The sequence below is a fragment of the Montipora foliosa genome, chromosome 9 (genome assembly GCF_036669935.1).
Source record: "Montipora foliosa isolate CH-2021 chromosome 9, ASM3666993v2, whole genome shotgun sequence".
Classification (NCBI taxonomy): domain Eukaryota; kingdom Metazoa; phylum Cnidaria; class Anthozoa; order Scleractinia; family Acroporidae; genus Montipora; species Montipora foliosa.
Genome location: NC_090877.1, coordinates 21340478 through 21365477, shown reverse-complemented (window position 1 = coordinate 21365477; position 25000 = coordinate 21340478). Strand labels below are relative to the sequence as shown.

Here is a 25000-nt window from a genome sequence, read left to right as displayed (position 1 = left end):
GAGAATTTAGATGTTGATACCATTTTGCACCTGTATTGGCTAACTTCAACAGCTCCTTCATAAAAAAAAAGTTGAAGAAAAAGGTCGTTTCCATGTATGCCATCAAAACAAAGTCCAATAAACGCATGATAAGCACACCTTGAAACTTGAACGAATTGACTTCTATTTCGATAAAGATATGAAAAGTGGCAATCTTAAGAAGGACATATTGTTGTGACCTCTCGTACGCGTCCAATCACAACGACTTTCTAACTCTCGACGTGACACATTTTCATTACAAAAGGTTGTTTTCATTAACTACGAAATTCATTTGCATTTCAAACACGGTTTGAATTGCTTCATGCATAAATTTGTGGCCGACCAGTGCTTTGTATATATTTCATAACTGTACTTCGTAATTCATCGCCTTTTGCCCAACTTCGTTTGCGAAATTTTTGCGATTGCCGTACCAGAGCGACTTTGAAATTCCTCATAACACTCCCATTGTAACAGAAGCTTGCGAGATTGTACGTTCTACCAAAGCTCAAGATATCTTTCCCTGTACGTAAGTATAATTCACTCTGGAAATATTCACTGTTGAAGCAATGTTTCGGCAAATTCGTTGAACTCGCTTAAACGAGGTCATTTAGCCGTCGCATGCATGTGTGTTTCGTTTGGTAGTATCTTAACGATTTTTTATAGAACTTAATCTGCCCTTTAGACTTCATGAACCAGTCAAAAGATAGACACATGATATTTTGGAAGTTTATATCGGCGAGCAGTTTCCTTTTGCGTTTAAAGAGACAACTGAAAAGGCGTTTTTTCTCCGAACTCTGTAACATGGTCTGATTTATCGAAAATCGTTTAGACAAGAAGTCTTAATATGGACCTTGAATTGTTCTTAAATTAATAACACAAAAAGATGTGCGAGAGAGTGGTTGTGGGAGCTGTTCAAAGAAAGAGGGCCTTTATTACGATCAGACCGATTAGCCAAACCTGTAATTTGTAACTGTTTTACTTTTGGCCTTGTAACTCTCAAATAACATAAAAAGTGTCTTCTGAGAATTCAATACCACAGGAACAAATATTTTAAACAGCTGTGGATTTTTGTTCATAAAGTCCGCTCAGTTCTTGAATAACATGGTTACTTCTGATGCATAAATAGCACTGATCCTCAGACATCTATCACAACATTGTGACATACGTTTACATCTAACGAATATCGCTTCCTTGCCGAAGCACTTAAAGACGATTAAAATAACACAGAGAATAATTTATGTCATGGCAAGTGAACTCTCTAATTGTTTTAACAACTTAAATATAATATGATTGGCTTTGGAAGAAACGCGAAAATAACAAAGGCATCAATGAGGTTTAGCTAACAAAACTTATGGTTAATTCGGTTATAGATGTTGTTTTGATTGGCACAATTTTCAAACCGAAAGCTAGAATTATGGTTTAGTAAAAATACATGTGGTCGAACTATTTTGAATTTGTGGTTATTTAAGTGATATAAAAAACGAGGGTTTAACTTCAGAACATGCAATTGTGCAACAACCGTTTGTGTACTTTTTTTCGTAAATCATTGCGCATGCTGATTCGTCGTAGCCAGCTTGCCAAAACAGTGAACTGAAATACGTTTGAAATATTTACTGTACTTTACTGTTTTAAATAAAAAAAATTGTTGGAAAATTTGCATGCATGAATTGTAAATCGCAGTTTTACATTTTTACCGTTCTTGAATTTATTCTTCAAGCTTTTTAATACCTTGTACTTCTGAAGACAACAAAGGATGGACGCCCAAATTCATGAGTAAGCTCTTGCATGTTATCCGCGAACAACGAAGAACGTAAGCAATCTCATCCTGCACGCATGAAGAATGATTGGATGTTTCTAGAGTTTCTTTCTCCTTCAGAAGATAACAAAGAAGAGGTCGCCTTTAAGGATTACGTTCCTGGATAAGTTGAGGTATTTTTCAGAAAATGTTTCTGCATCAAGAAGAACATAATGCTTAACTCTTAAATGGTCCTTCCTGGGTCTTTAAAAGACGAAAATAGAAAGAGTTAAGACCCTATGTCAACAATGCATTATCTTTAAAGGCCAAATCTCCCTGATGTAGCATGATGAAGACAGGATAAGCTGGCTTTGCCAGCATATTAGGAAATCTCAAACTCCGGATATGTTGACCTTCTTTAAGAAGTAATATTTTTCTTTTGGCGTGCATTCAATCAACAATGGATCGACTAGTTTTACATATTTTAGTTATTTCCATTCCCTGATATTTTCTATCTTTTCGCCAATGTAGTGCTCGTTAATTAATTAACTCTTTCACGTTCCAGCAATAAACGGAAATCGTTCGGTAAAATATGACTTTCTGTAAAATAGGAGACAGGCATGGGCTGGAAAAAGCCGGCCATAGACCTTCGGCTTATACGCAATTTTCCTTGTGGATACCAAATTCTTCAGTTTTGAGATGACGAGTGACACTTGGCAAGATGATAGCAAGAAATAAGTCACAAGCATTCGCCAAATATTGTTGAATATTCTTCAGCAACTGTTCTCGTCGCCTGAGGCGCATAATTATTTTGATTAAAATCAGAGCTACGGTTTGTTTCCTCTTCATCTGAAGAATGCCTATCAATGGTAATAACAGCAAGATATGGCTTAATAGTCATAATAAATCATTTTACCAGCTTTAAGAACGTGCCCATCTTTATAAACACCGCCATATTGCACCAATATGCCATTAATTAATCAAGTGTTTTTGATGGAATGAAGCCAAGAAGTTATATCGATGCAACAGCGGTAGGTTTTTTTTTTTTTGCACAATGTTACGGGTTCCTCGAAAAGAGGAAGTTCATCTACTAAATGAGAAATTTTCTATGAAGGCATGTAACTGAGACTTCATCCAAGGAAAGAAGATGGGTTCGAAGAAAGTATTTAACTAGGACTCGTGGGAAATGCCCCGAGATTAGCGAGGCCCGTTTATCAGTCAATCAATAATATTGTATCAGCGGGGATGTCGCTTGTTTGTCGCGAATTCCTTTTCGGCACCGTCAGCGTGGAAAATGGTGGTCATTAAACTATTGAAGAAGTACAGTTTGACATCATGTTGGGCTAGTAGCAAAGCTTGTACTACATTAAGCAACCTTGAATTTCTCTCCACTTGGTTTTCAAAGTAACAGTACCAGTGATTTTTTAAACATTTCTGATTTTCGCCTCAAGGTCCTGATTCGAGGTCCGTCACGGTTTTCTGAATACTGCAGCAAACTTTCAGACATTTAAGTAGTAAATGTAATTATTTCATTTCAAATTGCAACTTTCTATGACCTCATCAAACGTAATTTTGGCTACTAGCCAATGAGGTATCAAGAGAAAGAGTCTCATGAATTGGAAATTGCCATGAACAACATACAAAATCTTGAAAGAAACAACAAATAACCAATTTGGCGAAGAAGAAGGCATATGATGGGGCATAAACAGCATTTCGCTCTACGTGACATAATTAACACGTACTTAGCATTCCCAACCGCAAATTGTTTTGAAAAACACACCAGTAATGTGAAAACCCTTGATAAGTTTCACAGTCATCGAAATTATCCTCGAGAAAGGTGTAGGCAGAATCCGAGTGGCTAAATCAGGATATGACATATTTTTCTTGGACAAAATGATGTTTTTCCAAAATTGGAATTGAAGATCCAAACAGGGAAATTGGTCGAATAACATTGGAAGGCACTTTCAGGCGTTAAATTAACCACCCCACCCTTTTCAAAGCCTGGGGCCCGTTGCTCGAAGCCTGGTTAGCGCTAACCGTTGGTTAAGAGATATCAACAGCTATAGGTTTCCATGGTATTCATCGCTGGTTTGCGCTAACCATGCTTCGAGCAACCGGGGCCCTGGCCGCTGGGAAGTATCAACATTCAAATTGATATCGTATTGTGATGATTAATGATGATGATTTATTCACACAATTCACTCAATTTTCACACAATTTACACAACCTGCGTATAGCATTAGCTAATCTTGGCGGGTATTAGTAATAAATAAACATTAAATAAAAGTTGAAGGATTACAATATTACTACAGTATAGGATTACGACATTAGTTATAAGATACAATAATTGTTGGTATTAATGTTAATAGAATAGTACAGGATTATGATATGCAGTTGTAAGCTAAAATATATTATAATATGCAGTTACATAGCGAAATACATACCTATAAAATATAATAATTATCGGTATTAAATTTTGATATTAAAGAACAGGCGTCAACATAATCGTCCTCAATCCCAAAATCACCAGTTTGATTGGTTTGATTTAATTGTTGCATGCAAATTATTCTGCGATTCCAACTAACTACGAAAAAACGCCGACATGAACGCCTTACAACTGTTTGAGTTTGATTTACTTATTTAGTTCAAAGGACTCGTGACGGCGGTCAGTAATCAGTACCCCGGCGTTTTTGCATGATACGAAGACGTCGTTCCGCCTATTGTTCGAACAACACTGATTTCTACCTGTTGCAGCTTTTACTGGATTTAAGGTCTGCATTGACTCGAGTTTCTAAATAATAATAATAATAATAATAACAAATAATAGTAATGAGGCACTAACAAACAGCCATGCGAAATACCATGGAAACCTATAGGTTTTGAAACCTGTTAACCAACGGTGAGCGCTAACCAGCCTTCGAGCAACTGGCCCTTGCATTAAATCCAGAAAACAGCACTTTTGAAAACAGCCTACATTTTGAGAAGGGTCTTCTCAATCAAGTAAATCGAACAATCACTCCAATAGTAATAAAGGCTTCAACAGGTGGATTCAAATTTTGGAGTTAGATCTGACTGTGGAAGTGCTACAAAAACTATGTTTACTGGGGACAGCCAGGATATCACGTAAAGTAATGGATAACACATAGAAGAAAGAATAAGTACGTTGTAGTTCCTAAGACCACTGGGTGTGGTTCGCTACTGTGACAAAGCTAAATCGGGACATACCATCATTCCTGAGAAGAAAGACCTTAATAATAACAATGACATAATGATAATAATAGTTAAAATTATAAAACAAAAAAAAAACTGATAATAATATTATCAATCTTCATCATCATCATCATCAGCATTCTATTTTATTTCAGAATTTCAGGCTTCTTTATATTTATTTATATTTATTTATATACATTATTTATACAGAAATTCCAGTTCAGCATAGCTGGTTTAAATGGAGATCTGTACAAAATGATTTGAATAAGTAATAAAATATATAAATGAAAGCAAAAAATCATTCGAAGAGTTCATGAAGATGAAAAATTAACTAAGATGATTTAGATGTTTCTTGACTCTCAGTTTAAAACTAGTGAGAGTATCTTTTGAACACTGACACGTACGTAATTAATGTGGACAGAAGCTCTTTACAATACAAACAAAGCTTTTTCCTTTGACTGTTTGCGGTCAAACTCTAACTGTTTTTTTGCATGCTGCTGAGTCAATAAATACGTCATAATCTAAAGGGGTAGTCCACCCAAGTGTGTTGAAACACTCCACTGGTTTCTGCTCTCTGCTCTGAATTAAAGTACCTTTTATGTCGAGCCACCATTACATGTCAGTTGACCATTTATAGTTCGAGTCACGCCTCAGTGCATTTGAAGCTGTTGTTCCTATCCTGGAGTGTGCTAACAATGATTTCAGACTTCCTTTTGTGAAAAGATCTATTTATTTGCATGATTCCCACCAAAGAGCGTGGGAACGAACGCCAAAGAACATTATAGCGTTCGGCAATTCAGAATTTGCTAGACAATTTTATGTTGCTTGAAGATTGATCATAGTTGACGTGAGAACAACATATTCCTCATTTTTTTTGGAATATAGGTTTGCGCTCCAAGGAAATTTACAGACAAATTGAGGTAACTTCGGAAGCATATTTGAGTTTCTATTAACGCGTCTTAGCTAAAGCCTAGGCCTCTTTACGAACATCAAATAGTGCACCCAGCTGAAGCTGTCTGTCCGAAAGCTCTCAGACTGGATTGGTTGCAAGATATTTTTTTTCGAAGGAGTCTTAAATTAAATTTGCTGCTTTCCAGTGTAACCTGCGCTACATTTTTATTTTTTCGTTGTCACATATTCGTAGGTTTTCTTTGTGTCCTCATTGCAATGGTTTTCCACTAATTTTGATTTTAATAGTATGTCGATTGACATATCAATAATGATTACTTCTATACGTCTAAATAAGCTCTTTCCACTCTGGGTCACGCAAGATAACGCACTCGTCCAAATTGTTCTGTTTTTAAATGAAATTTAAAGATTTGCCTTTTCAATTTACCTTACTATATCTATCTTTGTAATTTTCATTTGTAATACATGTCGCTTAATATTCTGTCATCTTTGATCTGTACAGATATATTTTTGTATTTTAAGTTTTTTAAGCTTTTAATTACTCATGTGTGAAGCGCTCTACGTATTATTATTAGTTTTACATATTGCGAGCAGAACTTCTCTACTAATTACGAGAAAGCAAGTCAAATCAAGTAAAATCAAAGTGGGTCAAACGAATGTTCAGTGATTATTGATGAGATGCGAAAAGTGGACTACCGAGAGAAAAACTAGAAAACCAATAAACTTTGCGCATGCTCTCACCACTGCACCAACCCTGATACTTGACCGACCCCCCTCCCCCAACCCATATTGTTTTTCGGCCTCGCGTACTTTACGATGCTGTGAGCTCTTCATTTTGGTACTTTTTGTGGCACTAAAATTCGCGAATCTTTCGAGTGAGTACCGTGACAGCCGCTTATGTCTTCTTCGGATATAAGTCATTTTTGCTATATCTGGATTTGGTTTGTAGGAAGCAGTAAAATTTTACTCAAAACTCATGATATGAGAAGTACCTCTCAGAAGTACCCGAGACTGGGACTTTCGTTTCGAGAACCTGAGCGGAAGTTATGCTCAGAGTTTGATCATTTCTAGGTCGGTTCTTCTATTCATATTTCTACGAAACCCTCGATCTCACTTCAACAAGTAATGTTCAAACTCTTTACAAATGCAAAATAAAAATAGTGTAATGTTTAAACGTTCAAGAGTAGCTGGATAGAAGTGAGAATTTTTTGAGTTTGTTCCCTCTTTGCCAAGTTTGGTAGTTATCAACTGACACACAGAAAAAGTTAATCTTTATCGGTCTTTTAATTATCATATCGGACTGAATTGTTTCCCACTTGCATTTCTCACCAGGACCGATAACATGAGAGCACATTCTGAAAGAAGTGATTTGCAACGATCGTATCCCTGGCGGAAGGAAAAGCGAGCCGACCTTTCTCGAGACTGGAAAGAAGCGCGGGCTATGAATGGACCAAAACCGACTCGTTCACCTTGTAAAAAGTACATTTCCGTGGTCTCCGAGGGCAACTACTTCATAGCTTCCAAAGCACCGTTGCCGGACCGCATCGAACTTCGAATGTGTGGTATGTCTGGCAATCTTGGTCAAAGCAAGCGTTCACTGTCCATACCAGATTTGTATCGTGTCAAAATGAAACCAATTCCAGAAGCGGTTGAGGAAACGGTGGATGCAGTGCGCCGTGAAGACGTGCACACGGAAGACCTACGCTTTCCTGTGGATGATCTTTCGTTGAAAAACGGTGCAATGAAAGAGATGTACGTCTCTCAATACACGCATCGTTTTGATTCCACTGCACCTCGATCGCATATTGCTGGCTGGACGGTCGTTTCGGGAGCACAAAAGAAACCCGAACGCCCGAAATCAGCTCCACCAACACTAGCTTACGAAGATGTCGTTTTCGCAGACGACAACGAAGATGACAGACTATCTTCGGCTACGCTCCCTACCTTCCATCAAAATTATTCCGAGTCCGTGCGGAGTAATGATGACATAGCGACACGCCTTCAAGAGCTGTGGATAGATCCTCCGACTCCAGAATACACCAACGATGACCGGAGCTCCATCGGTTACGATGCCGGTAGCGATGATGCCGCATCGGAAACATCTTCGGCATATAATTCCTCCAAGAAGGGAGATCCCGCCAAATTTAGTTATAGCCGACCGAAGCTAATCCGACTTTCCGCTGATTTTCCCGGGGTGAGAAATTTGGAAAAGATGCGTCGAAAGCGTCAAAGCATGGGCTCCTCGTCCACTGGTTCTCTGTCATCTACGTCGCTTTCTCCATCTGCAGGCGAGTACGGGTTTTTCGTGGCACTTACATCTAAAGACGTAACTCCACAAATGAGGCATGGAAGACACTACTCCATGACTTAAGTGTTGCCAACAGAACGACTTTGACGATACCATTGACATTTACGGATTTTAACGAGTTGAGAACAACAACAGTTGTATAGTCAGCTTCAGAAGATTCAGCTATACAACGGAAAACCTCTATCACGATACCATTTAACTTCAACTTTGATTCACCAATGAACTGACGCTGGAAAACTTGTGAGGCTTAACCGTCCACTTCTCCACCAGTCGATGTGTCCATATTGAAAATCGGGCTGGTTTGGTAACCGATATCTCGGTTCTTAACACAGGATCATGACTCTGACTGGTGACCACTTTCTCCGTATGGATCAGCCACGTCACTTTGGTCGAATGTCATGCAACTGCGCATGTCAGTTTCGTGCGTTCTGTGGATTTGAGTAGGATGAAAGTTTAAGCCTTTCGTCTCTCCTGTGGCTGGACTGAAATTTTGCCATTCAGATAAACAGGTTACCAGGGTAATGATAAGAGTGGTAGCTCCTTTAGAAGACGAAGAATTGGTTCCTATTAATTTTCAGAGGGAACGAAACGTGTTTAAAACGTCAAGGACCCATTTTACACTAAGCCACATTGCATACGCGTTCTCAAATTTTCCAAAATGTACTTTGTGGCATAATGATCAACTTATTGATTGAAGGTTTATTGCTTAAACGTCCAAACAGGCTTTATTCGTTTATTCTTTTACTTTCAAATTTTTGAGACACAGTCTGAAAACCCATTTATGCGGCTAGTAGAGTCACTCTCCCAACCGAGCTACTCTGGGCGAGCCAACGTTTCAAACACTTCCTGTAAAAATGTTTACATAAGAAACAAAAAGTTCGCTCTGCGAGAGGGCTGGCCCACCGGCTGCTATAATCCTATACATTCTTTGTAAAATTTCAAAGCATCATTACTCACAGATTATCTGTTACATCGGGTTAAAATTGTCAGAGATAGCTCATTATGCAATGTACTTTCAATCTTCAGTACTTTATTCTTGGCTGACTGATTAGAAAACGATAGCCTTGTGCTAATTAGGCAACACAAGGTAAACAAATAGAGTGATTTTCAATTGAGTGTCGTAAAACCAAAACCAAAGTAATTACTTTAGCCAATCAGAAAGGACGGAGACAATCCGGTAAACCAATCAAAACTCGAAGTAATGACACGTAGCCGACACAAAGCGCGGGAAAATGTGCACGCGCGAGCCACGATTGGTTTTGGTTTCACTTCTGATTGGTTGAAAAAATGGCGCGAGAACTTTGAACCAATCACTGAGTGAAGTAATCATAAACCAAGGCAATTTGCTAATTACTCTCGACACTCAATTGAAAACCACTCTATTCTGCCATAGAGCAGTTTTTAATTGAGTGTCGAAAGTAATTAGCCAATTGCTTTAGTTTTGCATTACATCACTCAAAGGGGACTGGCTGGAACCTCCCCATTCTGCTTGATCTTTGCGTTGATTAAGTCAATCTGATATCTATAAAGTGCTCGAAATACAAAAAAATACAGGTTGTCCCTGTTGCAAAAGCTGGACAACTAAACCCGCAAATTTGGTTGCCCTGATAAATGCTTGTTTGCCCATTGGTAAACCCCACGCGATTAATGCAGGTCGTGTTGAGATACAATTGCATGGCGTTGGAGCTTGAGTATCCCATAGTTTAAGTGTGCGCCTGTGGTTTTTTTTTTGTGGAAGTCTGGGTTTAAGTTTTAGCATTTTGAAAATTGAGTTTTCGGTCTCCATCGCCATCTACATGTGAACATGTGAATATTCCTATCTGATATTTTTTTGTAATTGCCACAGAAATCAAAAACATGGGAAATGCTCAACTGCGGTAAACTGACATCGTGAGACAAACGAGAATACTTTATTATTATTGCACTTCACCACGATGAATAACAGCAACCTTTTTTACGACAGTTAATTAACAATTATTGGATGAGGTTGAGCATGTTAGCGATAATTATCAAGGCCAAAGTTTGTGTTATCTGCTGAAGCCGAAGGCTGAAGCGGATAACACAAACTGACACGCGAAAACCGAATTCAACATGCTAACATGCGAAAACCGAATTCAATAATTGTTTTATTATGCATATTCCTCAACTGAGCTCCGCCATGACAAAACTGATCAAACTGCTGGTTAGTGTGTTAGGTGACGTCACTTCTGCATGCATAAAAGTATTGCCTGTAGGTATGACGTCAATTCTACATATATAAAATCTATTGTTTGTAGGTATGACGTAAGAGAAACAGAGCAAGCAAGAATTAGCTGCGTGCTTATAGCCAATCAAAATCGAGCTGGTGACACCAATGTATAATAATTATAATTGTTAACTTCGCACTACTGTCAGACATTGAAAACAGTCGGAAAACCGTCGAGTGAGTCGGATGCTGCTTATGAAATACATATTCTGTTTTTGGCTGGGATGTCCGTTGTTTTTTCTACGGGTAACCAAAACCTTTTTATTTTACCGAAAACTAGTCGTCCGGTACTTTTTAGTCGTCTGGGACGACCGCACGACTGCTAATTTCGAGCACCGTATATATCCGTCGGATTAAAATGACTTCATGTCGCTCGGCCTCCGTAAATGGCGTGAAACTCGGCGCGAAGGAAGAACGCAAAAGGTAAACGCTTTTTCTCACGTGAACTTCGCGTTCACGCAGCCACGAACTTGTCTCCGAGTCCCACCAGTGGGACATTTTATCAGGCTGAATAAAACGAAATTTCCGACATTTTAACGCTGATTTAACGCCGGTCAACAAACACATGCTTAAAGTATGAGGGCAGCCACTCTCTCCCACGCAGAGGCTCATTCAGTGGAACAAGAAAACGAAAAGAAAAATACCACGCACGGCAGACGATAGGGAATGGAGAAAAGAAGGGAGCGTCGAGAACTCGGTTCCTCTCTCTTCCCAGTATTCCCCACGCGCTTTCCTTTCCTTGACTCCCAGCTTCTGTACGCTTTCTTTTCACCCCTCACACAGACTACAAACAGTCTCTCTTTGGCCACTTTGATCCTTCCAGCGCGACACGAAAATGAAAACAAGATCGAGGGAAAAATGGCCACGCGAAATTGAATGCCCCTCTTAGCGCCTAGATTTCGCGTGAATGGCTACATTCCCAGCACGCTTGTTAATACTCTCACGTCGCTCTCGTGGGATTAAAGCGCCGAAATAGGGACTGCTTCTTGTCCACCCACCTCACCAGCCTATCGAAATTAAAGAGGCCCCTCAAAAGTAAGAGGTGCCGGTAGTAATAATCCATTATACTTAGCCGCTCTGCAAAATGGTGTTTTTCATCCGCAAGTGGAAAGACATTGAGCTGACATTGTGATACAAGTGAAGGAAATCAGGCTGGTCTGACACAGCAAACTGTCTATTATTAAGTGGTGTAAATTTATTAGTGAAACATTTTTATTAAACCAGAAAAAAAGCTATTGTCTTCATGGGCGCCTGTTGATCCTGATGTTGAAGCTGCTAGTACATTTTTATAACCGAAAACATCAGATCACCTCACGAAGAAAGTTTTAAAAGACATGGCGGGTGACTTTTACATCGAGTTTGATTCATCGCATTATCTAGCTGCTGGCAATAAGTCCTTAATTTGCAAAAAAAAAAAACTGAAGAAGTGAAACCTCGATAAACAAAAATTCTACGGATAGAAGACAGGACCCATGTGCTTCATTGGCAATGTCACTCGTCTCGTCTCATTGAGATGATAATTTCCCATTTTAATCTCTCTCTTGTCCTGTCTATTACTCGACATGAAGCTGGAAAGCATCAGTTTGAAGCCAGTGCGAAAAAGATAATTTTCTCATCTTCTCTCTTGGTAAATGAAAGAATAGAAACCGAATCATCTGCTGCCGGACATCTTGAAGCACAGAACTTTCCGACGAACTATATACGAGAACAAAAACATTTAAAACGGAGCGTTCTACTGTTTTTCTTTGATGTATAGGCTCCAGTCGGTAACTTGGTAATTCCAAGTGCGTTCAGTTTTCAGTTTTAAGCTTTGTTTGGTCCGTCAGACGCTGGAACTTCCTCTTTCAAAACAGAGCCAGAGGTCTTTGAACCTGGTCCCAGCTCTACCTTCTCCCCAAATTTCTTTTGATTTCCAGCGTTGATGAACATACCGATTTCGAAAGCGATCAAAATTCCAATTACCCATACAAACCAGAGCTTTGAGAAACACTTGGCGAAAGTTGCGAGGATTGCGACAGTCACAATTCCAAATCCGATAGCCATTGTTTAATAAGGCTTCTCAAATAATAAAAGTTTCTAACTATGTTGTAACCTGCAAAGCTTTCCTGGATCTTTTGGCCAAAGTGATGGAAGGACAGACCAAACTAATGTTCTCAGCTATGTAAATGATGTCGAAGAACTCTCAAACAATTCATTATTAACAAATTTCAAGAACTTCGTGCGTTGGTCAAATTTTCCTTGCCAAGAGTTCAGCTTTTGGCGGATTCTCAAAACTGGTGTCAAGCCTATTATTGTCAAAGGAAGATATGTCATAGGATACTTTCGCTAGAGTTTTTGATTTTCTGTCAGATTTGCAACAGGTAACAGCGTGAAAAGCCCAGGGGCCCAGCGATTACCGGAAATGTTGCCAGTATTACTGTCCCAACAAACATTAGTTAAGTGAGAGAAAATTATTGCATCAGTTTCCTTCAATTAGTTCTGCTTGCAGTTGGATTGGAGACTAACTTAGTAATTAAAAGCATAGCCTGAGAAACGATTATCTGAAATTTCAAGCACGCAGACGTTTAGGTTGATAACGATTTTTCCGGCATTTCTTTTTTAACAAAAGACCTATGATTTTTTTAGTAATTGCCAAAAATTCAACGCTTGCCTTTCAACCTAGTGATTTGTCTAAGGTTGCGATTTTTTCACAAAACCGTTCTCCGAGGATCCCGCCATAGAGAACCTGAAAGTTGTTGTTCCGATTGAGATAGAAGGCATAGTTTCTCTGCTGAAATACCAAACGTAGGATATCATCAATAATAAATTTAAAATTTGTATCTCATTATGCGGGACGTGTATAATTGCACTTACACCGACGGCTCACGTCCTTTAATTAAACTAAAGCTTTAAATCTTGTCATTTCAATACGAAGACGATTACAAAGGAATGAACTTAAATGTAAAACGCCAGTGCGAATTTGCAACAACCGTTTTCTCTAAACATACTGTTTGAACGCTAACGATAACGTCCACGCTGGCGTTGCGTCACAGGCAGCCCAGACGTAATATGTGTTTTCACTTTGTATTAAAACAAAATAGCAATGGTGAAGACACTTGTAATTCAGTGCCGTAAATAAATACTTGTTATGATTAAATCATTTTCTGTTTTCTTTTGCCATCACTATTACAGATTCACCGGGCATGTTGTGCGCTCGATAGTTTTAGGGCTTAAAATCTGATATACATGTAATTAATGTTTTAGCCGGTGTTCAAAAAGGCCTCAGTTTGCAAAATATAGCCCACCTACCTTGAGTCGAATGAGTTCTTGGTTGTCCTGGTCGTTCAAATGGTATTTGTCGAGTTTCATCTTTCCTCGAACTATTCATTAAGGAGCTATCCCCGAGCTATCCCATGGGAGACTACGAGACAAGCCAAAAAGAAGCTACCACATTATAGGCTCGATTTCCAGCGGTTTAGGGAGCCCGCGTTCCTTGGGAGGAGGAAGATACCGGACTCCCAAAACGGCTGGAAATCGAGCCTAACCACATTAGAGCTGCGGCAACTTTTGCTGAGTTGCTTTTCCAAAACAGTATCTCTTTTGAGAACGAAATGGCAGCAGGATATTGGTCAATTTCTGCCAGGCGTTGTACGCGAAATCCTAACGACAGAGAGAGACTGTGACAAAAAAAGGGCATGCTCTTCCGCCAATTTTAAATTTGGCCTCGAACGTCCTAACCTTGACCACCTTTGAACGTCCTGGTTCTTGGCATCTTTTACAATAAATAATATGACTTCCAAAGGCAACAAACCCCTGCAGCAATTATCTTGCAACGCGGCATCTGCGAAAGAATTGGCAAGGTAAGCTATCGGGTGATCGCTAGCTAGCAGATGTTAGGAATACAAGGGTTTCGTTCAATGGATTGTCAGATCGATCCGATGACAAGTCGCAAGCCCATTTATAGCTTTAAATGTTACTTGATTTTGCAACCCATATATCTAGAAGTCTAGGCCTTGTCAAGAAAAGACCTTCATCCTCAGGCCGGGCAAAAGGTCAAGAAAACAAAGTTAAACTCAGTGAGTATATTTGCTTCAAAATTTATTTTTCAATGCATGTGTTTCTCAAATCCTATAATACACCTTATCTACCCCCCCCCCCCCACAAAAAAAAAAAAATAAATAAATAAATAAATACACTGTAGGCATTGTCCAAAGGGAAATTGCAAACAATGATTATGCAAAATTTTGGGGGGTAAACAAGATGTGTTATAGGATTTGAGAGAATATTGAATTACTATTTATCTCAATCAGAAACCCATAAGGGTTGAAACGTGTAACGTGCGTTCACAGCTTCGGAATATTCAGTGCAAACTGAATGGTTGAATGTTTCAGTGCTAAGTACCATATTTGGAAACCCCTTGCTCTTGTTGTTTCAAATATGGTACTTAGCAAAATGAATATTCAGAAGCTTGTTTCCCAGCACACAAGGGGCCGTTACACATTTCAACCCTTATGGGTTTCGGTCTCAATTTAATTAAAGATTTAGGCTTAAATAGATTTGATTTAAAACCATTTGTGAATTTTGCCTGGAACATTTACTACTAGTGCAGTGAAAAGCTGTTTTGTGTGTGGTTTGACATAATGTTGGCTTTATATTATTATAATGCTTTGTGGATTTCATCTTTGAATTGAAATGTATTTTTATTAAGATTATTCCGATCCATAGGTGTAAATTTAATCACATATGAGCGTTTTACATGGAAATACATTTAAGAATCTAGTTCAATTTCTTACTTTTTTCAGCCAGTTAAGAGACAAAAGCATGAAGACAAGTGGGTTCCAACTATTTCCCTTTGTGCAACACTAACTTTGATGTCTGGTTTTCACTAGTGATGCAAACACAAGTGCAATCTCAAGTGCAAGCATAAGTAGCTTATGCTTAAATGCTTAAGTGGAAACAAACGTCGGCATAAGCATCAAAATCAACCACGGCCTCCGCCACTTTGTTTAAATGCTCAGATGCGGGGTTTCTGGAGCGAGTGCTTTAACTGGCCAGACACAGCCAGATGTACCAAATTTCTTTGTGCTTATATGCTGTGTTTTGTTTCCACATAATGCAAGCATATATGCACAAGCACGAGGAAAAGTAAAAATTTTGATCCTTGTGCTTGTGCTTTGTTGCATCAACCCTGTTCTCACGGTGAAATAAGCGCTCTTATGCTTGCGTCGCTTGTGAAAACCAGGCTTAAATGACTCCCAACTTTAATACCCCTGGGTGACTAAGATTATTTAATGACCGATCTTCAGGCAAGACAAGAAAAATCAAAATAGTAAATGCCTATAGTATACAACACAATGGTGGTGGATGATAGCTTGCCAATCCAATCACTGTTGCCAGTGTTGAAGTATCCAAGAGAAAAAAATGATTAAGAAAATGCTTTTTGTTACATGTATATTCTAAAAGGAATTGCAACTTCAAAGAAGAAAGAACAAATTGCATTAATGCAGTAACTTTTTAATCTATCTCGCTCTTGATACATGCATGGCTATTACAGCTAATAATGCAACAAGGAATACAATCTGATTACGTTACACCCTTGGCATTCCAGAATAATTACGTTTTAGAACATACTGGTAGGTGACACTCACTCCATATAGATCATTTTGCAGTTGCTTCCCTTGATTACTCAGTAACTTGGTCTGTATGTGCGAATAGTAATTAGGGTGCCAGTGACTAAAATTTGAATTAACCCTGTCTCTCCTTAAACAGACAATTTAAGTGTTACTCTGTCTAATGCCAGACAATTTTAATCGTCAATGGGAAATCCCCTAGGGGCAATAGGGCTAGTAACATATACTCAGTGCTTTTATCATGTAAATGTTGTTACTGTAATGAATATAACTACATGTAGTTGGTGTTTACATCATAAATTAAAGCAAAGAGATTTGTATTAAAAATGAGATCATCAGACGAGTATTCACAGGGTAGGAAATTAATTAAAAATAATAAAAATTATTTATTTTGTTTTTGTCCCTCTTTGCTGTGCAGGTCAATATTTTGCATATCTGATAGTGCTTGACTTTGAATCAACTTGCTGGAGGGACAAGAAACTGAACTATGGCCCTGAGATAAGTAAGTTCATGACAGATATCAACTTCCTTGCATGAGTATTAAAATCCGCATTCATTTTAGTGGCGATGCAATATATTTATTTGACAAGAAGATCATGCAAATAATTGTATGTTCTGGATATTGAAACAAGAGCAAAACGTCTTTGTGCAGTTTAACAATAATAAAATTAAACAAGAACACTCCCTCTTCATGAAGCTTACCTGTTATTACCCAAGGATATTATTATGCATAAGCACAAACACACCACTCCAGAAAGAAGCCAGAGCAGAAGCTGTAATCAGGAAGCAGTTGAACCATTGGCTGGTTCTTGGTCAGAAAGTATTCTGTAGGTAGTCACCCTACACTCAATAGGAAGTTGAAACAATGAAAATGGGCGAATTTGCATGCTTAGCAGCAGGAACTAGATCACAAAGTTCTACTTTTGACCCTTCAACCAACTTCGGCAAGTCAGTACTGATATAATGTTACTGTTACATAACTTTTTTTTTCACCAGTTGAGTTTCCAGCAGTACTTCTCAATACCTCCACTGGAGCACTGGAATCAGAATTTCATATGTTTGTCCAACCTAATGAGCACAGAAAACTTAGTGAGTTCTGTACAGAGCTTACAGGAATTACTCAGGTTTGGCTTGACCTTTTTCGATAGATGTAGTCATTTTAATAATTCCCTAAGCTTTGACCAGTTCGTTAACTAGTTTGCACTTGCATGGATTCCATGGATTGTAAATTTTAGAGTAGAGATGCATAATAAATTATGCATTTTGATAAACAACCTGGAATAATTATCCCATGATGATTGTGTAACAGGAGGATTTGGCTTTGATCAGGGTAAATTTACTGGTACCAAGGATTTATGCTCACTAGGGTGGCATGGAAGGGGATGTGTTATTTTCATTAGTCAGAATAAATTTACATATGATTAATAGCAAATTTAGACGTGTCTGTCTGTTTGGGAGATGACCAAGAAAAATGCATGGACAAAGTGGAAGCAAATCATCAGTTTTTTTCTTCATTTGTTTATACTTAATATGATTGATCTATTATGTGTACAATCATACAAATTAATCCATTGACGAGTAAAATCGTCTGGTGTTAGACAGAGTAAAATCTATTAATTAATTAAGTCCTGCTCTAGGAGTCAATGGGTTAATTAAATGGGGTGAATGTTTTTGAGTGAATGTTAAACCCATTGACACCTGAACTTCCCTGGACCGACCCCCTTGACAAGTAAAATCATCTGGCATTAGACAGAGCAAAATCTACATGTATTAAGCTCACTCCTAGGAGTAGTTTAATTAACTTGAAGACATTCTTTCAAACCTAAGATTAAAATCCATTTTGACAATGAGAACTTGAAGTTGTCCAAATGTGATCATCAATTTTGCTTTTGAAATGTGGTGTTTGGCAGAGTCCTTTAATTTGCAAGACAGTGGCATGCCTCCAGACACCACCAGAGAATGGGGCCCCCTCATGATACAGCTGGTTACTGTGGTGGACAAAACACTTTCCCCCAGTCCATGGATTATCCTGATGGGCAACCCTAAAATGTATTAACTCTTAAGAAAGCCATGTACATATTTACATTGCAAGTATCTTGTTTATTTTCATCTGCATGGCCACATGCAACTTAATCCAGGAATTGCACCGTTTTCATTTCACTTACACAAAGAATTCGGCCATCACAACAATATTATTATCGAAAGCTAACCATTTTAAAATGGGTGCTTAGACTTTCTGGTAAGTACTGTTGATCAACACCATTTTAAAATGAGTGTTCAGGCTTAAGTAAGCACTATTTAAGACCCTGCTTACATATAGACCAATATTATTATAATATTACTCTTTTGCAATAGTATTTTTTAGGGTAGTCCATGGACTTTTGGTCATCATTTTGTCCATCACCGTTGGTTACTCTCCTCAAACCAGTCGCCATAGTAACCCCTGCTTTGCAGTCAGGTTAACCTTTCTCTGAATCAATACTGAATTGCACCCATCGACCATTTCTTGGAAAGTTCAGTGGTAGGAAGCCCTATAAAAGTATAGCATCTGTTCTCTGGCATTGATTGCATTGGCTCTTGATAATTATAGACTCAAGTTGATGAGGGTGTTCCAATTGGTACATGTCTTATGCTGTTTGGTCGCTGGTTGCAGAAGATCAAGGATACAAAAAGCCTTAAATTCCCTTGCGACCTGGTGCAGAGGAAAGATCAAGCAGAAAACGTGGAGACTTCAGACAAATTGTGTACATTTATGACATGGTCAGGTACAGTTTACCCTCCCTGACTACTAGCTTAAGTTCTTGTCTTGGCTGAGTTGTTCAAAATCATTACCATTATGTATGTAATTAGAACACTTAAAATCCAGAATTATTGCTTATCAAGCTTGAACAAGTAACATGTATGTATCTGTTGCAGGTCATTTTGTTCCTTAGGTTAATTTGCAACCAAACTAGGTCATTTTGTTTCAACCTAGGTTATTTTGAACTGTCTAAAAAAGGGTTTCCCTTTTTTGGGGGGATGTAATTAAAAAAATGAGGCCTGGAATTTTAAGGGGGAATAAAAAAGAAAACACCTTTCTCCACCTTCCCTTGCCTTCCGTTCTTCGTCCACTTACTGTTTCTCCCTCTTCTTCCCCCTTACTGTGCTTGCTTACTACCAACAGACTGTGCCTCTTACCTTGAACTTTCACAACATTCCATGCCGCTCCAAGGATTCGAACCCTCGCTCCATAGGACAACCCAGCAACATTGCTAACTTTAAAAGCCAATCTTACACCTCCCTGTGCCTGCCATTGTACTTGTAATGCTTAGTTTTTTTTAATAATTATTTACTTTACTTAAGACTGGGACTTGGGGAATTGCCTGAAAAATGAATGCTACAGAAAGCAGTTAAGAATGCCGCAACCATTGAGAAGCTGGATTGACTTACGAGCAACATATAAGGTATGCATAAAGTTTATGGTACATTTAATCAATTTAATGAACTTTTTTTAAGTATTTAAATTTCAGTCTTCAATGAGTTTTGGAATCCTGTTTAATACAACCTTTTCTCTGAAAAAACATGAGCAACAGTTCTAATGACTGGCACACAAAAATAGATGGCTTCCGTCAAGGACCTTATCTCTGTTTATGATGATTTTTTTCATGTAATTTATTGTCCTCATCAGAAAATAGCCTTAAGTAGTCGTAGGAGCTTGTTCACCTCCCTTTCTGTGTACCCTCAGGAAACAGGTTGGGGTGTTTTGCGTACCATGTTGGAAAAAATATAGCGGTCAGGAAATTCAGAGTTCGGGTGTGTCACGTATGGGATGGGACGTGAGGGAATAATGTCATAGGACCCAGACCTCTCACGGTAAAAAATGGAAACAAGACAGCAATTTTTTTTACGAATCAAACGGTTTAATGAGAAACTATTTGCAGAAATAAAATGGGAAGGGTACATCTCCATAAGGGCAACCACTCTCCGGAGACAAATTTATAACACAAATATTTAGAATAGAGGGCTCAGCAAAAAACAAACAAAGTACTCAGTTTAGAGACGGTGCCACACACGCATACGCCGCACCTTTCTTTTTTACATCTCGTCGTCGTCGTCCGACAGGAATCCGGAGAGAAGACGAGCGTTGGCTGCATCCATGTCTGACCGGAACCCACAAGCCTCCTCGTCCTCGTCATCATTATCGGCCGTAAGGTTATGTCATGGCGGTCCCCGGTCAAAGTACCCGTTTGTTGCTAGTAACGTGTAGTAACGGCTGGTGATGTGCAGTAACGTCTAGTGACGAGTAGTGACTGCTAGTAACGTGTAATAACGGCTGGTGATCTGCAGTAACGTGTAGTGACTAGTAGTGACTTCTAGGAATGTGTAGTAACTGCAAGTAACGTGTACTAACGGGTAGTGATGTGGAGTAACGTCGATCGATGTACAGTAATGCCTAACAACGTTGGATAACACCTAGTGATTGGAAGTAACGTTAAGTTACCGTTAATCATGTGAGACTATGTAAAGTAACTAGTATTAATGGATAGTATTGGCAGGTTACGTTGAGTATTGTATTGCATAAGGAATTTTAGAGGGATTTTTCATTTAGTGTACTTGGACATGGAATTATAACCAATCTCGTACTGTTTGGATTTTTGGATGATTTTATGCGCCTGACAAATGCCCGTTTTGCGCGGTGTCTCCAAAGGATGTTGGAGTTTGTCCAAGGTGTTTTGGCGCAATGCCTCATAATTGGGCTGCGGCATTCCCTCCACATCGAGAGAGTGACCCTTGACTTGACACTCGCCGAGGGTGACGGCAGACTGATCAAGACGATGCACGTAGAGGACGGAATCGGTGTCGTAATAGAGGACCTGCTTACCTAGGAAATCCAAAGCCTCGTACAGCCGTAAACGTTCCCAGCAGGCAGTAAACGCCGCAATGAACACCCAATGACGTTGAGTTCCTCGCACTCGTTGGTGATGAGTCGCCATCCCTTGACGGGTTGGAGGCGATGGTGTCTTCCTCCTTGCGGTTGAGTCGATAGTCATGCAGACAAGGTCCTGCAATGGTCATTTTGTCAAAAGGCAAAAGCCACGGTACTCTCAACGAAAGGTCAAACATCCCTCTCGGAGGAGTTTGACGTCGTAGATGCAATAGTCCATAAGGTCCCTTTGCATGTCAAACTGTCTCGTTGGCCCCTTGAGCGGCGTACAATCGCTCGAACTCAGCCTTGCCTGCCGCGGACATGGTTTCAGGGGTGTACATTTCCCGAGGTGGCATGGAAGCCACATAGTTGGCGTTGGCAGGAGTGTTAAAGAGATGCAGAAAATACCCCATCTTGAAATCATTGGGGTCCAGACCAAACGATTTGGTGAATGAAGCAAGAGGCATGGCGAAGAACTACATGGAATCGATTAAGCGAATGTATCTATCCTTGCAGGTGAGCTCCAACAGTTTACCACCCATACGCATGGGCTTAAACTTTTGTTTGCGCTCAATTAAGCGTTTCACCACAAAGTAAGAGTCGTAGCCCTTGAAATTGTGGGCGAGAGCTGTGACATAGCGTGTTTCCTGCTCCGTGAGTTCTTTGCGAACCCTACGGAACTCTACTTTGTTTGTTTTTTTTCTGGGCTCTCTATTGTAAATATTTGTATTACTAATTCGTGTCCGGAGAGTGGTTGCCCTTATGGGGATGTACTCTGTCTTGTTTTCTTTAAGAAAGTTATGACATTTTTTAATTTCGAAGACATGTTTCGATGTTACAAACATCATCGTCAGTTACAACATATATGAAAAACCGTTAGGACTTATATAACAACTAGGCGAAACTTGCATAATTAAATATGATTAAGTGCCAAGAAATACATATTTGAGTGAGTTACAGAGTGTTAGAATTTTTTACCGTGAGAGGTCTGGGTCCCATGACGTCATTCCCTCTAGTCCCATCCCATGCGTGAAACCCCAACTGTCAATAGACCAATTCGGTTAACAAATGTACCCAATTCAAATCTCTCGGGGTTAAGATTCTCTGTGTATTTGCATTTGCATGATAATGTAGCATTCATATGGAAATATTTGGAACAAAACGTGTTATTCCCAAAGGATCTGAATTGGGTACAACAGTGAGTTAGCCGAATTGGTCTATTTCTTGACTGCTATATTTTTTAGAATGGTACGGATAACACCTCAACCTGTTTCCTGAGGGGCCGCAGAACGAGCTCGTGAACGAGACGTGGACGAGCTCCTACCACGACGACGACGTGAACGAGCTCCTACCGCAATTGCCTTAGTTAGCCTTCATACAAGGGATATGTGAAACATGATAGTTTGCAAAGTCTAGCAATCAGTTAGGTGATCAGTCCATAATTCGTTAGGGGCAGTTTTCCATTTTCTCCGTGGGTTCATCAATAAGGTTGGTGGGTGGGTCGATTTTGTGGTTCATACAGGTCCATGAAATACATTGCCTGCCTACACGTCACAATGTGTCGCAAGGTGAAAACTTCACATATTACTTTTTGGTCAAGTCAAGTAGGGTTCTATCTAGGGTATTTGAGGGGTAGAAACTCCCCCCCCCCTCCCCCCTCAAAAAAAATGCTCAGATTTCCCCCAAAAATATTGTTATCATTAAAGAATGTAAGTAACTACAGTAGATCGGAAAAATCATCCAGGCGTCACAAGGTCAGTACACATGAAATAAGTATTCTCTGTTTAAGGACATTGTATGACAAGGAACATGGAGTATTGGAAACTGCTTGCCTTACAGCAGGCTCGGTTACCCCGCTATACATTCTGTTTATGAGTTAAAAAGCGACAGCATGGACAAATTTGTAGCCAGAAAACCACGGATTAAGGAGACGCTGATGTACACACACGTCACCAGAACGTGATCATGACTAAAAAATGAAATATAATACCACTCTAACATTTCTCAAAATTGTGTCTTAAAATGCACCAGATTAATTGCACATATTCACTTAAAAAAATTTCCCGGGGGGCCCGCCCCCGAACCCCCCCGAGGAGGCTCGTGGCCTTTGGCCACTGGGGACGTTTGACCACTGAGGACTTCTCCCCCTAACAATAAATTCTAGATAGAACCCTGTAAAGGATCACTTTGCGACGCCTACCTACAACAAGTAAATGTAAATCTCATTATGTCCCTGTCTTGGACAACCGTCCTGTGATGAGTGGGTGAGTTAGTCAATCTATATGCCATGGGTCCAGTCATCTATCCATGGATTCTATTATCGGCACATTATTGAGTCACTTGTTTGGATGGTTGATCTGTCAAGTCAGTCAGACAGCCAGTCAGGCCCTGTTTATAACGGTCTTGGGTACCCGAGATAACCATCCCCCGAGTTACCCAAGGGGAGATAATTATCTACTCATTTGTTTAAAAAATTACATCAACCGTTTACGTGAGGTGGGCGAGACAACTCGGGGATGCGAGTTTTCTCTCCTCCGTACGTAGGGTAACCCTAGCACGCGAGGAAACGTTTTTCTCTATAAACACTTTGACTCGACTACCCGGGACGAAAAGGCAAAACGTTAAATCATAGGCAGCCCAAGTTCGCGTCACTAGAGAGCGTGTAATAATTGATTACTAGTGGAAGATTGACCTTTGAGTAAAAGCGGTGTTGCGTTACAGGCAGCCGTTGAGAATTTAAACGCGTTGTAAGACTTTGTATGGGAAATAAAATACCGAAGATTATGAAGCCTTAAAAACGCTCAATTTAACGTTCATTCAATAAAATGAATAAAAATGACTTACCTCTGGTGTATTTTTGTGCCTTTTGGAGCTTATTTTACCGTTTCGGGAATTCCGTGTTTTCAATGTTCTAAGACGAAGTCAAGGCTGCACACTACGATTCCGACCGTTGTCAACTCAGAGGCGGTTTGCGACTCGAAAATCCATCCCTGCCGCGATTTTTAGAACATTGAAAACACGGAATTCCCGAAACGGTAAAATAAGCTCCAAAAGGCACAAAAATACACCAGAGGTAAGTCATTTTTATTATTTTTATTGAATGAACGTTAAATTGAGCGTTTTTAAGGCTTCATAATCTTCGGTATTTTATTTCCCATACAAAGTCTTACAACGCGTTTAAATTCTCAACGGCTGCCTGTAACGCAACACCGCTTTTACTCAAAGGTCAATCTTCCACTAGTAATCAATTATTACACGCTCTCTAGTGACGCGAACTTGGGCTGCCTATGGGGTAACCGAGACCATATAAACGGGGCCTCAGCCAGTCATTCCGCTTGCCAGCCATTCAGCAAGTCAGTCGACTTTATTTAGCACAACAGCCTCTTTAATTTAACAATTTGACAATCAGGAGTGATCGACACGTAAATACTCTTCACAATTTCAGTGAAATGTCAGCCAGGCAGGTATTGAGAATGAAGAATATCAGCTTAAGAGGTGTGATCTTGATATAATACCAAATTTTCATGACCACCCAACAGACAAAGAAATCCATGGGTACTAGTTAGGAGAATTAACGTTTCGATCATGGGAATAAAAGAGTTATTATTAAGAAATCAACTCTTTTGTTCAAATACTACAGCAGGCATGGCATTACGTTTTTCAGCAACAATTCCCTTATGTCAGACCACATGTTAATTTAATAATTTCTAAAAGAATTTTTACAGTCGTAAGCCGCAAGGATTGGCTGGTGCCCTTCAAGACCTGGGAATCCAATTTGCTGGTAGACAACATTCAGGTATCTAAGACTGAGTTTATTACTGACAATTTTCATAGCGATGCCCTAAATTCTACCCCCACCCCCTTCCCTCCCACTCTCAATTTTAAATTTACCTGTTTCAAAAGTTGTTTACAAAGTGAGAAAAAAGTGAGAAGATCTTGGCTTTTTGTTTCATAAACAATGTTACGGTGATACATTCCTCTTGGTTTCACAACACCAAAAGAACAGGGGTCTTGACAAACTGCAAGCCAGCGAGTCATGCGAGTCTCGCATTTAAGTCTA

General features: G+C 39.4%; 2 protein-coding genes across 6 annotated transcripts in view; both read left to right on the top strand.

Annotated features, from left to right (window-relative positions):
• Positions 1-292: 292 nt before the first annotated feature.
• LOC137969464 (uncharacterized) lies at positions 293-9280 on the top strand. 5 transcript variants are annotated; one of them, XM_068815711.1, is made up of 3 exons: positions 293-540; positions 1736-1947; positions 7205-9280. In XM_068815711.1, exon 3 carries the CDS (start codon positions 7215-7217, stop codon positions 8241-8243), a length of 1029 nt encoding a protein of 342 aa, XP_068671812.1. In that variant the 5' UTR covers positions 293-540; positions 1736-1947; positions 7205-7214; the 3' UTR covers positions 8244-9280. The 5 variants fall into 5 exon arrangements, with proteins under 5 accessions (XP_068671812.1, XP_068671813.1, XP_068671811.1 ...); XM_068815712.1 differs by having other exon boundaries at positions 293-544; XM_068815710.1 differs by lacking the exon at positions 1736-1947 and having other exon boundaries at positions 294-544.
• Positions 9281-14063: 4783 nt separating this feature from the next.
• Positions 14064-25000, top strand: part of LOC137969463 (ERI1 exoribonuclease 2-like) — a 17096-nt gene continuing 6159 nt past the window's right edge. Inside the window, exons 1-7 of the mRNA XM_068815708.1 lie at positions 14064-14264; positions 14407-14480; positions 16453-16536; positions 17031-17158; positions 18625-18799; positions 19377-19477; positions 24655-24736. Of these exons, the coding sequence (XP_068671809.1) occupies positions 14194-14264; positions 14407-14480; positions 16453-16536; positions 17031-17158; positions 18625-18799; positions 19377-19477; positions 24655-24736 (715 nt within the window). The 5' untranslated portion in view covers positions 14064-14193. The remainder of the gene's footprint in view (positions 14265-14406; positions 14481-16452; positions 16537-17030; positions 17159-18624; positions 18800-19376; positions 19478-24654; positions 24737-25000) is intronic.

Bases quoted from the DNA above. Each gene is read 5' to 3' on its own strand.
- LOC137969464 (XM_068815711.1), top strand. From the start codon at position 7,215: ATGAGAGCACATTCTGAAAGAAGTGATTTGCAACGATCGTATCCCTGG.